A 14,019-nucleotide genomic window follows, 5' to 3' on the forward strand; every position below is an offset into this window, starting at 1 on the left:
AGAGAATAGCACATCAGAAATAAGGTGGTTTTCACAGGGCAGCCTCCCATCCAAGCCCTGGTCAAGCGGAGAGCTGCCTCAGCTGAAACAGGGCAAAAAGTTCACGTGCCCAAAGACCATTCATCTTCTGGGCCAGCACCCAAACCCAAACCAAAGTGCTGATCGCTGTGTGCAACTCTGCCCATAACCCTTCGCCTAATTCTGTCCAGCACTGCCGATATGCACCAGGAAGGAGATGGTTTAGAACAGGCCGGATTAGACAATTTTTTCTCTCCGCTCTGGACTAGAGAGCGTTGCGAAAGAAGAACGGTGACACCTAGTGTCAAATGATGAAAATGACACCCAACTTTTTTGTGCGCGTACAGATACACATTTGCATGCCATTTTTGCATCACTTAAAAAGACAAGGAAAATTCTTCAAGGGAAATCAGGCAAGGAAAAATGGGCTTGCATGCATACACCTCTCCCCATACCGAGGAAGAGATGCTTCCTGTGTTTATTACCCAGAGGTGATCCAGAAGACCACAGGACAGAGAGTGAAAGGGTGATGTAACAGCTAAGAGTGTCAGACGTGGACTGGGAAGACACCACTTCAAAGTCCCACTCAGCCACGAAGCTCTATATGGGTGACAACCTTTGGACATCTTTCAACCTAATCTACCTCACAGGGTTGTTGTGAGGATAAAACGGAGGCCCACCCTCTTTGGAGGACAAGTGGGGTAATGAATATGCAGATTAAGATTACGACTGATTTAATATTTTTCCTTTGATCTTTACTCCTAGTAAAACATGAAAATGTATTTTTTAAATCACTTCATGGCAACCCAATAAAACAGGAAGAGAGAATTGGTGTTTGACATTCAAATGAAGAATGTCAAAGAAGAACATACCTAATTTCACCATCTCAGTGCTCAAGGAAGAGGTTTTATTTATTTAACACATTTTTATACCCCCTTTCCATCCAGAGTGCATTACAGTGCCATATTGCATCAAGCTACTGTGTTGCATTGTGGTGTGGCATTATATTTCCACCCACATTGCCTTATGGTATCACCTTGCTTTATGGTGTGGCAACAGTGAGGTATATCTTTATTCCCGGAAAATGGGTGAGGAATCAAGCTGATGCTTGACCTTGAAATGCAGAATTGTGCTTTGAACATGCACACCAATTCTCATCCCAATCTCTCTGTCTTCAAAGGAGACATCACATTATAGTATCGTTTGCACCTTTCCTCCTTCTCCTTAACAAGGAGGTGAGTGTTTTGAACTCAGGTTCAAACCCTGAAATGCAGATTTGTGTCTTGACTTGAAAATGCCAACTTTCATTCCAATTTCTCCGTCTGCAAAACCCATTATAATTTACTTTGCAGCTTCCTCCCTCCTTGAGAAACAGGCAATCAAACTTGAAATGTAGAATTGCTCATGTAATAGGTCTACACAATTTAATTGCGAGATCTCAGTGTTCAAGGGAGGCATTGCATTGCAAAGGAAGTACCAAACATGCAAGTAGGGAAGTCTCAGGTCTCTTGGCCAATAATGTTGGGTGTGATTTGATCAAAAACATTTGCAGTAAAGCTGAAGCATTTCTGTCGCCACCAAAGGCAGCCCCAGACACAGCACTATCCTCGAGGCTGTGAGAGCACCCTTGTGGGGGAAAGGTTTCCAACAGATCTGTCTCCCCAACTCAAAGAAGTTACAAACAGTCACGTCCATGGCTAACCCACCAGGTATAATTCCTTCAGGCAGCTGGCTGCTTAAAAATCCTTCTTTATTTATTTATTATTAAAACATTTATACCCCATCTTCCCTCGTGGTTCAGGGCTACTTTAGATTGGTTGCGCACGTCAGAGAACATGCTCTAGTGTTATCGCTCTCACCACTCTCTATCAGTAACACAGTTAGATACAATTGCCCCCCCCCTACACCCCTAATCCCCCATCTCGGCACACGAAGGAATCTAATCCTGCCGACATCTGATGAAGGGAGCTTTGGCTCTTGAAAGTTTCTGCCTCAAAAACCTTGCTGGTCTCTAAGGCGCTATGGGGCTCGAATCTAGCTAATCTAACTGGGAAACGGATCGTCCAGTTCTCCTCTGCAAGTTTCTCTCGCTGCTAGGAACAGCCCTCAAACAACTTCCTCAGATATCGCTCAGCATATTTTCGGGGTGGGGAGGGCCCCGGATCTGTGAAATATTTTTTAAAAATACTGTTATACCAATATGTATTTAACAAATGATACAAACGACTCACAGAGAGCAAAGTACTCAAATTGTGTTTTATACACACACACACACACACAAACATTTACAAACATCAGCATATCTGATTCTCAATGTGGCTCTACCTGTGGATACTAAAATCCAGAGACTGGGGCCATAGACAGATAAGGCAAATCTTTCAATAACTAGAGAAAAACCTTGCGATTACACAACCACTGAATTGCGGCACTGGATTATACTGGAGCGGCAATCCTTAATCAGTACGGTTAACTACAGCTGTATAGCCACTTCACGAAGGAGGGCAAATTGTAAACAATGGGGGGTGAGAACTAAGCAAACACTTCCTTCATTTTAGAAGCTAGACTATTGTACTTCTGATACATTATTGCAGTGAGGAACAAATGAGTAGTAGTTTTCGAGTTTATTAAAACCAAACACTTCTCACATCCTTCTTTTAATATTTCGATAACACGCAAATTTAACATTTGACCAATCAAACCCCTGAATGGTTAAAAGACAAGAGGTTAAAGAACTAATTAGTTGATCACCCAACTGAGGAGTTGGAAATGTTCACATTTATTTAATCGATTAATCATTCCACTTGATACATTAAAAAGTAAATGATGAATCAATGAAAAATCCTTTAATCCGACACTCCCTTCCATTTTTCCTTCTCCTGCCTTATAGTCCTCTTCCATAATATAATTTTCAGCCACATCTTTAGTATCAGGGGGAGTTTCATACATTCCGTGGCAGCAAACCCAGATTTTTTCAAAGCATTTACTCTTTGGTTGATTCTGCAATGGCTTTTCCCTTCACTGTTTTACCAAACCCACGCTGGAACAGAAATTCCCCTCTGCATTGCATGCCACTTTCACTTTCTTTGATCATCAGATTTTATGGTACCTTCTGCATAGATTTATGGCTATTTGGGGATGAATTTTGCAGTCAGTATGGCATTGCCCCAGGGTACTTGAATGTGGTTTTGAGCTGCACCTTTGGTAAAACAATGGAAGGAAAAGCCAGTGCAGAACCGCCCATTATGTCCTGCTGTTCTCACATCATCCATGGGGGTTCCCATCCAGGCAAACACCCAAAGACGCTTAGCTGCATGTGAGATGGCTCTGTCCTGTTACCCCTTCAACTGTGCCCTGGTTCTAATGAGAGGATCTCTGTGCCCAAAACCTCATTCTGGCTTCTGAACTTGCAGTACGCACTGCCCACTGGGCACTCACAAGCTTATCTTTGCACAGCAGGACAAGAGACTTACTTTTTAAAAAAGAATCAGAATCCTAGGATTGGGTTCTTACCTTGCCTTTCTTCCATCGTGGAACAAAGGAGTTCCACAGCACTGGGCGAACCCATGCCTGCTTAGCTCCAGTTAGGCACAACAACCTCCCTACGGAGGCGCACCTGGCCCCCTCGCTTTCTGGGACCCACTGACGGTTTTATTTAGGATCACATTTGGTTAAGTGTGCTGGCAACCTGGACTGTGGTTTTCAATTATGGTTTTTATGCTTCTAATGTATTTTATTGCATGTATCTATCTTGCGAGGTGCCTTGAGCTCCATAAGGAAGAAAGGTGACTAATAAGTGTTTTAAATAAATAAAAATGCCCTCCATCCACAGTCTGTGTTGCTGTTGTGCATGCATTCCTCAGGGAGAGGACGGCAATCCCAGCCTGGACCATACATGCGTTTGCACACACCATCACAATCACTTTACATTTTGAGATGCACGCTTAAACAAAAAATAAACGTCCTAAGTGTTCCTCACGTTCCAGATGAAGGACACCAATAAAGGAAGTGTTGCTGATCTTACTACATTCCATGTTTCCCTACCAACCACATACAGACGTGGAGTATGGGCACAAGAATGTCACATTAGTGGGACTGAAGAAGGGAGCAAAATCACTGATTTTCAGGTCTAGCAAATATAGCTTTAACTCTTCCATTGAAATAGATGAGTAAAGCATTACGTTTTGACTGTACTGTGCCCAGAGGCTTGGATCCTGTGGGGAAGACTTCCAGAAAACAGAAGACTTCCCACTGCAGATCCCTGACTCCCCCCTTATGCTGAACCTAAGGGTCCCCCCCCATGCCCCTGAAGCACAGGGTATTTTGGACTGCAGCGGGAGGGGGGGGGAATGATGAATGACATCTTGCTCATCCCAAAAATTCCCACCCCACCAAGGGCTCTCCCTCTCCCCCAATTGTTAAGACAACTGGCCTACCAGGCTGCACTGGAACCATCCTGTTCTGGTGAAGTCATAAATGAAAATGCTGAGATAACCTGCATAAAATTGTCAGTAAGCAAGGATCGCTTCTCTCTCCTAGCCTCAGTGTTCTCATCTGTAAAATGCACACATTTCACCAGCCACCTGTCTTTGCATTAGCAGGAGAACTTGGAATCCTTCACAATGCATCATAACTTATATGTGAATCTGCACTTTAGGGGAGGAGGGGAATACCTCACTGTACGGCTTAGGGGTGTAGCAGCAGGACCCCAGCCTGCAACTGGTTCTAGTCTGTGGGCCCCAGAGTTTTGGCAACCAATCAAAGCAAAGCAAAAAAAAACAAACCCCAGATCCTTCAAGCACATCTCCTTTGAATGTCCTGCTTGCAGACAGTTTAAGGGCGCATACGGAGTCCAAGGCACACAGACAGTCTTTCAAGGGTTAAAAGAAGTGTGTGTGTGTGACACAGAGAAAGAGCGCACAAGAGTGGCTGCTGGTCTTCGGGTACAGGGTTCCATATAATAAGACTATTTGTATTCATACTGGCAGAGTAAACACTACACGTTCATGCCCAGGCAGCTCGGCAGTAGTAATTTCAGCCACAACACAGCTCTCTCCCTTGGGAATCTCTGCTACTCCCCTGGCCTCCAACCACTCCAAATGCAGAACAAGAGCAGAGAAGCGAAGGGGCGGGAGGGGGGACACAGAGAGAGAAAGAAAAGAGCACGGAGAAAGAGACAGGCTCTAGTGCTTCATACAGCACTAGAGCCTGGTCTTGCTTTAAAGGAGAAAGAAAATTTAGGAAGGCTTCACAACGGAGGGATGGAGAGAACACCAATTAAATGCAGATGTGCTTTGGAATCGATCCTCCCCACCATTTCTCTCCGAAAACCCTAGTTTTAATTTCATTTCTCCCTTGTGCAGACCAAACCCTCCAGTTCTACCTTTCGCACCATTTTTGAACCCCTTACACCAAGTTTTTCCTGAGAAATGCTACGCATGCATACACACACATACGCGCGCACACATACACCTCCCAAGTTAAAACCTACCTTCCCTCAGATTTAACAGCAGTCATTTCATCTATTGTGCCTTAAGCCCTGAAACACGACTACTGTCCAAGTCTCCCTGGGCAAAACGCTGCCCAACGGACCCATTTGCAGAAGTGGGTCTTTCTAGCTTTGATTGGGTGTTCAGGGTTTCCTTCTCTCTCCCCTCTTGGGCAATGTTAATAGTTCAGCATTGATGCCAAGTATTTCACGCACTCAGTATGCAAAAGCAGAACAGAGCCTTGCAGCTCCATAGAAGCTAACAAATCCTGTCGTAGTGCAAGCTTTCAGACTAACAGGGCTAAACTGGAATGTCAAATACATGTACAGCCATCATTTATTTACTTTGTTTACTTACTTTCTCACCACTGGAGACCCAAAGCAACTTAAAAATCATTCTCCCCCCCTCCCCCCCACTGGATCCTTACAACAACCCTGTGAGGTAGGGTAGGCTGAGAGCATGTGAGTAGCCCCAGCTTACACAGCAAGCTTTCATGGCAGAGCAGGGATTCAGCCCCGGGTCCCCCACATCTTAGTCAGATACATTAGCCACTGCACTATGCTGGCTCTCCATAAAACCAACAACAGCCCTGTAGGTTTGCTCAGTATTATTGTATCTGTATTATAAGCAAATGGAGCTGCGGTGGCTCAAGTGGTTAAGACGCTGAACTGCAGGCTGTGGAAGGTCAGTAGTTCAGCAGTTCAAGACCCGGGTGCCGCAAGACAGGGTGAGCTCCTGTCTCTAGTTCCAGCTCCTGCCAACCTAGCAGTTCGAAAGCAAGAAATTGCAAGTAGATAAATAGGTACCACTTCGGTGGGACGGTAACAGTGTTCCGTGCGCCTTGGTGTTTAGTCATGCCGGCCACATGACCACGGAAACGTCTTCGGACAGCGCTGGCTCTTCGGCTTTGAAACGGAGATGAGCACCGCAACCCTAGAGTCGGATTCGACTGGCTTTCGAGCAAGGGAACCTTTACCTTTACCTATTATAAGCAACTAGCTTTCCTGTCCAAGTATTAACCAGGGCTGACCTTGCTTAGCTCCTGAGATCTGACAATGGCGGTTTGCCTGGACTTCTTTGGTGGTCTTCCAAGTACTAACCATGGCCAACTGTTCAGAGCTTCCAACAGCTGAAGAGAGCAGGCTATCCTGGGCTATCCATGTCAGGGCTCACACATGCATTCAGTCCCGGTCAAAGGGACCGGACATTTTCCTCCAGGCAGAGGCTCCAATCAAGCGGGCACCCTGTTGTACTGCCTGAAGACCAAATGTATCCAGCTGCCCACAGTGGGTGCCAAAAGGGAGGGTCCACAGTATTAGCAACAAGGAAAAGGTGAAATGCCACAACTTGCCTCATTTCCTCCTGGCAGCCTGTTCATATGTACCAGTTGGCCCTGGTCATCCAGCACCAGTTCTGTATACGTCAACAGATCAGAGGGCAGAGGAGGGGCTGGCAGGACTGCAAGCTCATCCATGGAAGCCCAGAGTTTAATCAAAGACTACAGAGAGTGATGGAAAAGAAAAGAGGAAAGATGCTCGTTAGGAAACAAGACACATCACTCTTAGCACTGGGATCAGAGGCAGAAATCACTATTGCTGCTGACAAAGAACATTGGCTGACTGCAGTGTGAAAGGCAGGGGCAAGGAGCCAGTGGCGAGGAGGCCCTGTAACTCAGAGGCAGGGGGCCTGCTTCAACTCCAGCCAGCCTAAGGACCTCCAGCCTGGTTTACCCAGGCATGCCCAGGCAGGCAGCCTCTCTGGCCTAGCAGCAAAGCACCTGCCTCAAGCGTGGATGTGGCTCTAGATTTCTCCAGGAATTCCACAGAGTGGGCTCTGGAAGAAGCCACGTGCACAGCTGCTTCCCTGTACGAGTCCGAAGCATCTGTCAGCATTCTGAACTTCCCTGTTCACAGAAAAGTGGGGAAGGCTGGGTGCTTCAAGAGTCTCTCCAGAGCAGGAAGGCAGGAGAGGAGGGGGATTTCCTCTTCCCGCCTTGTCCCTCTTCTCCCCCTCCACAGTTTCTTCGTTCCACAGCCTCACTTAAAAATTGAAAAGCTACCTTTAAAACTCCAACAAACAAAAAAGGTGGGAGGAGGCAAAAGTACACTTGTTTATATTTAGACAGAAATAGCTAAGCAAAAACATCTCTTCTAAACCCCCCCCCCCATTGCTCAATGTAAACCAAGGACTCCAACAGGAGTTGTCAGTGAAGCTGCTACTTTCCCAATAATAATAAAATGGAGACGTTTAATCAGCAATCCAGGAGGACTATGACTGCAGCAACCTGAAACGAAAGTATAAAATATGGGCCTGAAGCAGGGTACCAATGAAACAGAGTAGCTCTGGATACAAGACACCGGAGACTGCACACCCTACATGCAAAGCTCCCTCTAAACTGTGGAGTCTTGTGAGCAAAAATTCTACTTTGTGAGCTACTGGCACTAAAGTTGTGAGTGAGAGAATTGGCTCCTGCATAAGTTAGTTTGCTCTGGAGCCACATCCTTCCTGAGCTAAGACAAAAACGTGTGAGCTGGAGGCTAAGAAACTGTGAGCTAGCTCACACTAACTCAGCTTAGAGGGAACAATGCCTCCATGTAAATCTCCCCAAACCATTTGGGACTAGCCCCTCCTTGAGTCACCAGCCCCAAGCTAGATAGACCCTTTGTCAGATACAATTCAAGTATGCAGCCCTTACCTGTCGAAACATTTCGGGGATATCATAGACATACGTTGTTCCCAGCGACTGAGCCTGGAATCTCTTGGACTGCAGTAAGTCCTTTGTCACATACGGAGTGTTGATCAACATTCCATGCAGTGGCCCTTGCTTATCACCATAAGCTTGGAACATAATCTAAAAAAGGGAACACCCCCCCCCCGATATAAACATGACAATCAGGTTCATGGGTGAGGGCTACTATTGCCATTTCATCCAACCGTCTTGCTCTGGCTTTCTCTGCCATTAAAGGAAAACCAGGTAGAGCCCACCCCATTATTCTCAGTGGCTACTTCTTCAAACAATGATCTGGAAGCCAAAAATGTATGTTGCTGCACAAAATGAAGCCATCAGCCACACTTGTTTAATCAAGGTGGTAGCATCCTGCCATGCAGTCACGTAGCGGAAGTTCCCAGAGACTAGGGATCACTTATATTAATTAATAAAGATAAGAGGATGAGAGGATGAGACTTTAGGAGATCGCCATCTTGCTATTAGGAAGTGAGCACCGATTACTGCTTTGTATATATGATGTTTTAATATTTGATGCTATGTATTATTTAATAGTAATATTTTAATGTTTTATGGATGTACTATATCGGCAGTGTGCCTTGTAAGCCGCCCTGAGCCTACGGGGAGGGCGGGATAAAAATCGAAATAATAAATAATAAATAAATAAAGTGAAGGACATTTCAGCCTGTTGTGCTTAGATGCCTCAGATCCTCACGTTAGCCACTCTGATGAGATGTTACAAGAAAAACCACAAGGCTTCCTGAAATTCTAACAAAAGGATCCGGCCTTTGCTTTCATAGCCTCTGAGCTTTGTTGCTTTGTGTCAAAGATCTTGTAGCAGGCTGTGTTACTCTTTTTACGCTGCATATAAAGACCTAAACCTGTGGTCTTTTTAGGACAGGTAGCGGAAGACAGGTTTCCCTCTTAGTCCTGGCTTTCCCATTAGGAATCTGGAGCGAAGTAGGCGAAAGTTTTGAATATACACATGCCTACTCGTGCATCACATAGCAATGAATGACTTGAACTAACAGTTCAAGATTTGAATCCCACTTACATGGGGGGAAATAATCAGAGAGAGTTTTGTCTCACTGTAGGAGACATGCTGTACCTGGGCCGTTCTGGAGTCTGTCACTTCCTTGTACAGGCTTATGTCCAAGTAATAGCCAGATTCATTGGTCAGGAAGAGCCGGATGGGAATTGCCTTGCCCGTTGGCGTCAGCCGGATGTTGATCTTCAGCTCTGCCTGAAGGACTCGAAGTTTCCACAAGCGGCTGCCATAGCGCATCACCATACTCCGCACAGACTCCTCGATCTGAACAACACGGAGGGAAGAAAGGATAACCTTGAACATAAGGGGCAGATGAACCACTACAGAACTACTCTATAGAGGAAGAACCAAGACAGATTATTTGTGGGCAGAACTAGAGAGTGCAGAGAACGAATGACTGATGTTGCCAAGAAGAGTCCCAGCATCTCTTCCCAGTTGAGAGCCAGTTTGGTGCAGTGGTTAAGTGTGCGGACTCTCATCTGGGAGAACCGGGTTTGATTCCCCACTCCTCCACTCACAGCTGCTGGATGACCTTGGGCAAGCCATAGTTCTGTCAGAGCTGTTCTCTCAAGGACAGTCTTCGAGAGAGCTCTCTCAGCCCCACCTACCTCACAGGGTGTCTGTTGTGTGGAGTGGAAAGGATAGGAGTTTGTAAACTGCTCTGAGACTCCAAGTGAAGGGTGGGGTATAAATCCAATCTCTTCTTCTTCTTCTTCCTCCCTACCTTTTTCGTAACGCCTAGTACATTTTTTGTTTAAAGGGACTTGACACCATTCCATTGAAAATTTCATCGCCACTTAAAAATGGCAGTGAAACAGGAGACTCTCAATATGATCCTGTGATGTCACAAGTTTTGTTTGATAATATTCGAGGGAACAGGGTGGGGGAGAAGAAATGGGATAATGTTTTGGGCAGCAGCCAGGGGTTCCCCAAACCACCTGTTTAACTGGCCAGCATTGCAGCCAATGCTGCCAAAGAGACTCTTGGCCAGGGTCACTCCCAGAATTCTACCATCTTTGAACAGCTATGGCAAACACACTGGAGGATATTTGGGATCACTAATGCTAAGGCACATTAATGTGTCCTTCCATATTGTATAGTTGCCCTAGTTAATGCAATTTTAAAAGTTAACATTATAATTTTATATGTTGCAAACTGCTTTAAAGACCCAACAGCCAAAGGCAAAAATGGATGGATGGACAGAGACCCAGTGTGGTGCAATAGTTAGAGTGTTGAACTAGAACTAGAATAAGCAGGTTGCTTACCAGTGACTGGTGATCTTCGAGTGGTCATCTGTGCATTCACACCCATGAGATTCAGTGCGCACGCGCTGGATTGATCAGTGCTGTAGCAAGCCCCTTTTTAACGGATTTTCATGCCCAGTCCCTCCGGGCATGCGCAGGAACCCCACCGTGCATGCCCAGAGGGGTGGGCGCGGACATCCCACCAGTTCCTTCAAAGTACCATCGCAAATCAACCCCTATTCAACTGTAGAAGCTGACAGCAGCGGGGAAGGAGGGTGGGTGGTGTGAATACACAGATGACCACTCGAAGATCACCAGTTACTGGTAAGCAACCTGCCTATCTTTGACGTGGTCTCTGTGCTTCACATCCATGGGAGATTAGCGAACAGTAGCCTACCTGGAGGTGGGTGCTGGCAGGTCTTCTACTGCGTAGCCGAAGACAGAATGTGACATCCCATGTAGGTAGTCCCTGATGAAGGTGTTAGGCGTGGCCCATGTAGCGGCTCTGCAAATGTTCGTCAGCGGCACTCCCTGGAGGAAGGCAGTGGAAGTCGCGACAGCCCTGGTGGAATGAGCCCTGATAGGGCCAGGCAATAGCCGCTTGGCGAGTAGGTAACAGAGTTGGATTAGACCTACAATCCACTTTGACAGATGCTGAGCCATGATGTGACTGCCTAGCCGTGCCGAAGCATATGAGATGAATAGTTGTGGGTCTCGTCTGGTTGGATGCGTTCTTTGCAGATAGAACAAGAGAGCCCGCTTGACATCTAGAGTGTGTAGCAATCTGTCCTCCGCTGACGTAGGGTTTGGAAAGAAGTCTGGGAGGAAGACCTCAGCCTGCAGGTGGAACTCTGACACCACCTTCGGCAGGAAGGAGATGCCCGGTACTAGGCGGACTCCATCCGGCAGAAACAACAGGTAGGGTGTATCATGCTGGAAAGCCAGTATCTCTCCCACTCACCTAGCAGAGGTGATGGCAATTAAAAAGGCCGTTTTCCAAGCTAGGAGTTTGAGCTCGGAAGTTGCAAGTGGCTCGAAGGGCTTCCTCGTCAGCTGGCGTAGAACTAGAGGAAGGTCCCATGGAGTAACTGGAGTCCTGACAGGAGGGTAAAGGTGAAGCAAACCTTTTAAAAATCATTTCAAAATCGGATGTGAAAACAAAGTACATCCTTCAACTGGAACATGGTAGGCCGAAAGGGCGGCCAAATAAACTTTCAACGAAGAGTGGGAAAGTCCCGAGTCAGCTAGGTAGAGGAGGAAACTAAAAACTTTTTCGAGACCAGCTGAGGTGGCTCGAGTGGCGTCGTTGCCCAGAAAGGAGCAGAATTTTCTCTATTTGTAGTCATAAGACTTCCATGTAGTAGTGGGCTTCCTTGAATTCAGGAGAACGTCAACTACATGGGAGGAGAAACCCGTGATGTTACCTGCCAAGCTGTGAGTTTCAGCTGAAGTATGTTGTGGTGAAAAACGGGGGAGTCTGAGAGGAGCAGGAGGTCCGGGGCCAGGGGGAACTGATGGTATATCCCCTGGGAAAGCTCGAGGACCGTTGAAAACCAAGGTTGTCTTGGCCACCATGGTGTCACTAGGATACAGTCCGCGGCTTCCTTGAGAATCTTGCGGACCACTCTCAGAAGCAGAGGTAAGGGGGGGAACAGGTAAAGGAGTCCCGATGACCAAGGGTAAAGGAGGCCGTCTCCCAAAAATTGTGGGTCTTTGTCTCCTCGACTGCAGAACAGATGACATTTTTTGTTGGTTCTGGTCACAAAGACGTCGACTGGGGGAGTCCCCCACTTGTGGAAGAGTGGGAGGAGGTATTTTGGGTTCATCCCCCACTCGTGTAGGCTGAGTCCGGCTCGACTTAGATGGTCTGCCTGCACGTTCATGTGGCCCGGGATGTGAGTGGCCACAATGAATATGTCGTTGTCGATGCACAACTCCCACAGCTGGATGGCCAGGTTGCATAGGCGTTGAGACACTGTGCCCCCCTGCCTGTTGATATACGACATCACTGTGGTATTGTCCGTCAGGACCGTGACACATTTTCCCTTGAATAAGGGAAGGAAGGAAGTGACGGCGTGCCGTATGGCTAGGAGTTCAAGGAAGTTTATGTGTTTTCTCCTCGTGTGCGCATCCCATTTGTCTCCTACAGACAGTCCCATGGAGTGTGCACCCCATCCCGTCAAGGAGGCATCGGTAGTTATCGTTACCTCTGGTGACGGAGGGTGGAAGGGCGCTCCCTGAAGGATATTGGCAGGGAGAGTCCACCAAATTAAAGAGTCATGTATGCTGGGAGGATCGAAGGCGGTGACGTAAGGGTGGGTTGGGATGACGGTGGCCAGTGAAATAATATCTGATGCCCTGTCTTTGGGCAGATAAGCCATGCATGTCTGTGAATCCAGGATTGCACCGATATACTGTATGTGCTGGACTGGAGACAAGTGAGATTTTTGCCTGTTAACTTGAAGGCCCAGATTCTCTAATAGTGACAGAGTCTCTGCGACGTTTGAGATTAGGGCGGTTTTGGAAGGCGCCACCAGGAACCAATCATCTATGTAGGGGTAGATCGCGATACCCTGAAGATGGAGAAATGCCGCAACCACAATCACGGTCTTGGTGAAAACTGGAGAGGCCGAATGGGAGGGCCGTATACTGGAAGTGCCTGTGACCAATAGCAAAGAGTAGGTATTGGCGGTGGAAGGGGTGGATAGTGATGTGGAAATAGGCATCTTGGAGGTCAAGGGTGGGCATCGTGTCTGCGGAGTAGTGGCATGATCTGTGGAAGCGACACCATGCGGAAACAGTAGTAAATCACGAAACAGTTCAGCTCCCTGAGATCTAATATGGGTCGAACGCCTCCGTCTCTCTTCGGGACTGTGAAATAACGGGAGTAGAATCCCGTCCCATAGAGGTGTGAGGTACATGCTCGATGGCTCCCTTCTGCAGAAGGATGGATACCTCTTCGAGGAGAGGTGGGGAAGGGTGTGTGGAGACGACGACTGGGGTATTGGGGTTCTGGATGAATTCGATCTTGTAACCTTGGGTCAAGATGGCAAGCACCCACTCGTCCGAGGTGATGTGATGCCAGGTCTGAAGAAAGGGTGACAGACGGGCAATTGCTGACTTGGTGACAGGGAAGTCAAAAACCCTGCTTGGAGGGTTTTGATTGTTTGGTGCAAGAAGCCTGTTGGCCTGAACCGAATTTTGGCTTTTGGAAGGCGGGTTTCTGGCCTCCAGAAGATGTTCTTGGCCTCCAACGTGTATCAGGAGACTGATGAGTGGGGGTGCGCCTCTGCCAGAACCGGGATCAGGTGCGGGGGTGGTACTGTTGCTTTCCAGAGGATGAGACCCCTAGAGCCCGGGATGCCTTTATACTTTTATCAAGCTCTTGTAGAGTCAGTGGTGGCATTAAACAATCCCAGGCCATCGAAAGGCAGGTCTTCTACGTAGGACCTGGTGTCTATTGGCAGGTTGGTAGTACGAAGCCAGGAATGACTCATG

General features: G+C 47.2%; 1 protein-coding gene across 1 annotated transcript in view; it reads right to left on the minus strand.

The window, feature by feature from the left end:
* The window catches only part of ACACA (acetyl-CoA carboxylase alpha), a 297,952-nt gene that overhangs the window by 121,705 nt on the left and 162,228 nt on the right, over positions 1-14,019 (minus strand). Inside the window, exons 38-40 of the mRNA XM_015420510.1 lie at positions 9,338-9,541; positions 8,200-8,355; positions 6,856-7,002 (exon numbers count right to left, since the gene is read on the minus strand). Coding sequence (XP_015275996.1) covers positions 6,856-7,002; positions 8,200-8,355; positions 9,338-9,541 — 507 coding nt within the window. The remainder of the gene's footprint in view (positions 1-6,855; positions 7,003-8,199; positions 8,356-9,337; positions 9,542-14,019) is intronic.

The sequence above is a fragment of the Gekko japonicus genome, unplaced genomic scaffold (genome assembly GCF_001447785.1).
Source record: "Gekko japonicus isolate JY-2015 unplaced genomic scaffold, Gekko_japonicus_V1.1 scaffold534, whole genome shotgun sequence".
In the NCBI taxonomy this organism is placed as follows: Eukaryota; Metazoa; Chordata; class Lepidosauria; order Squamata; family Gekkonidae; genus Gekko; species Gekko japonicus.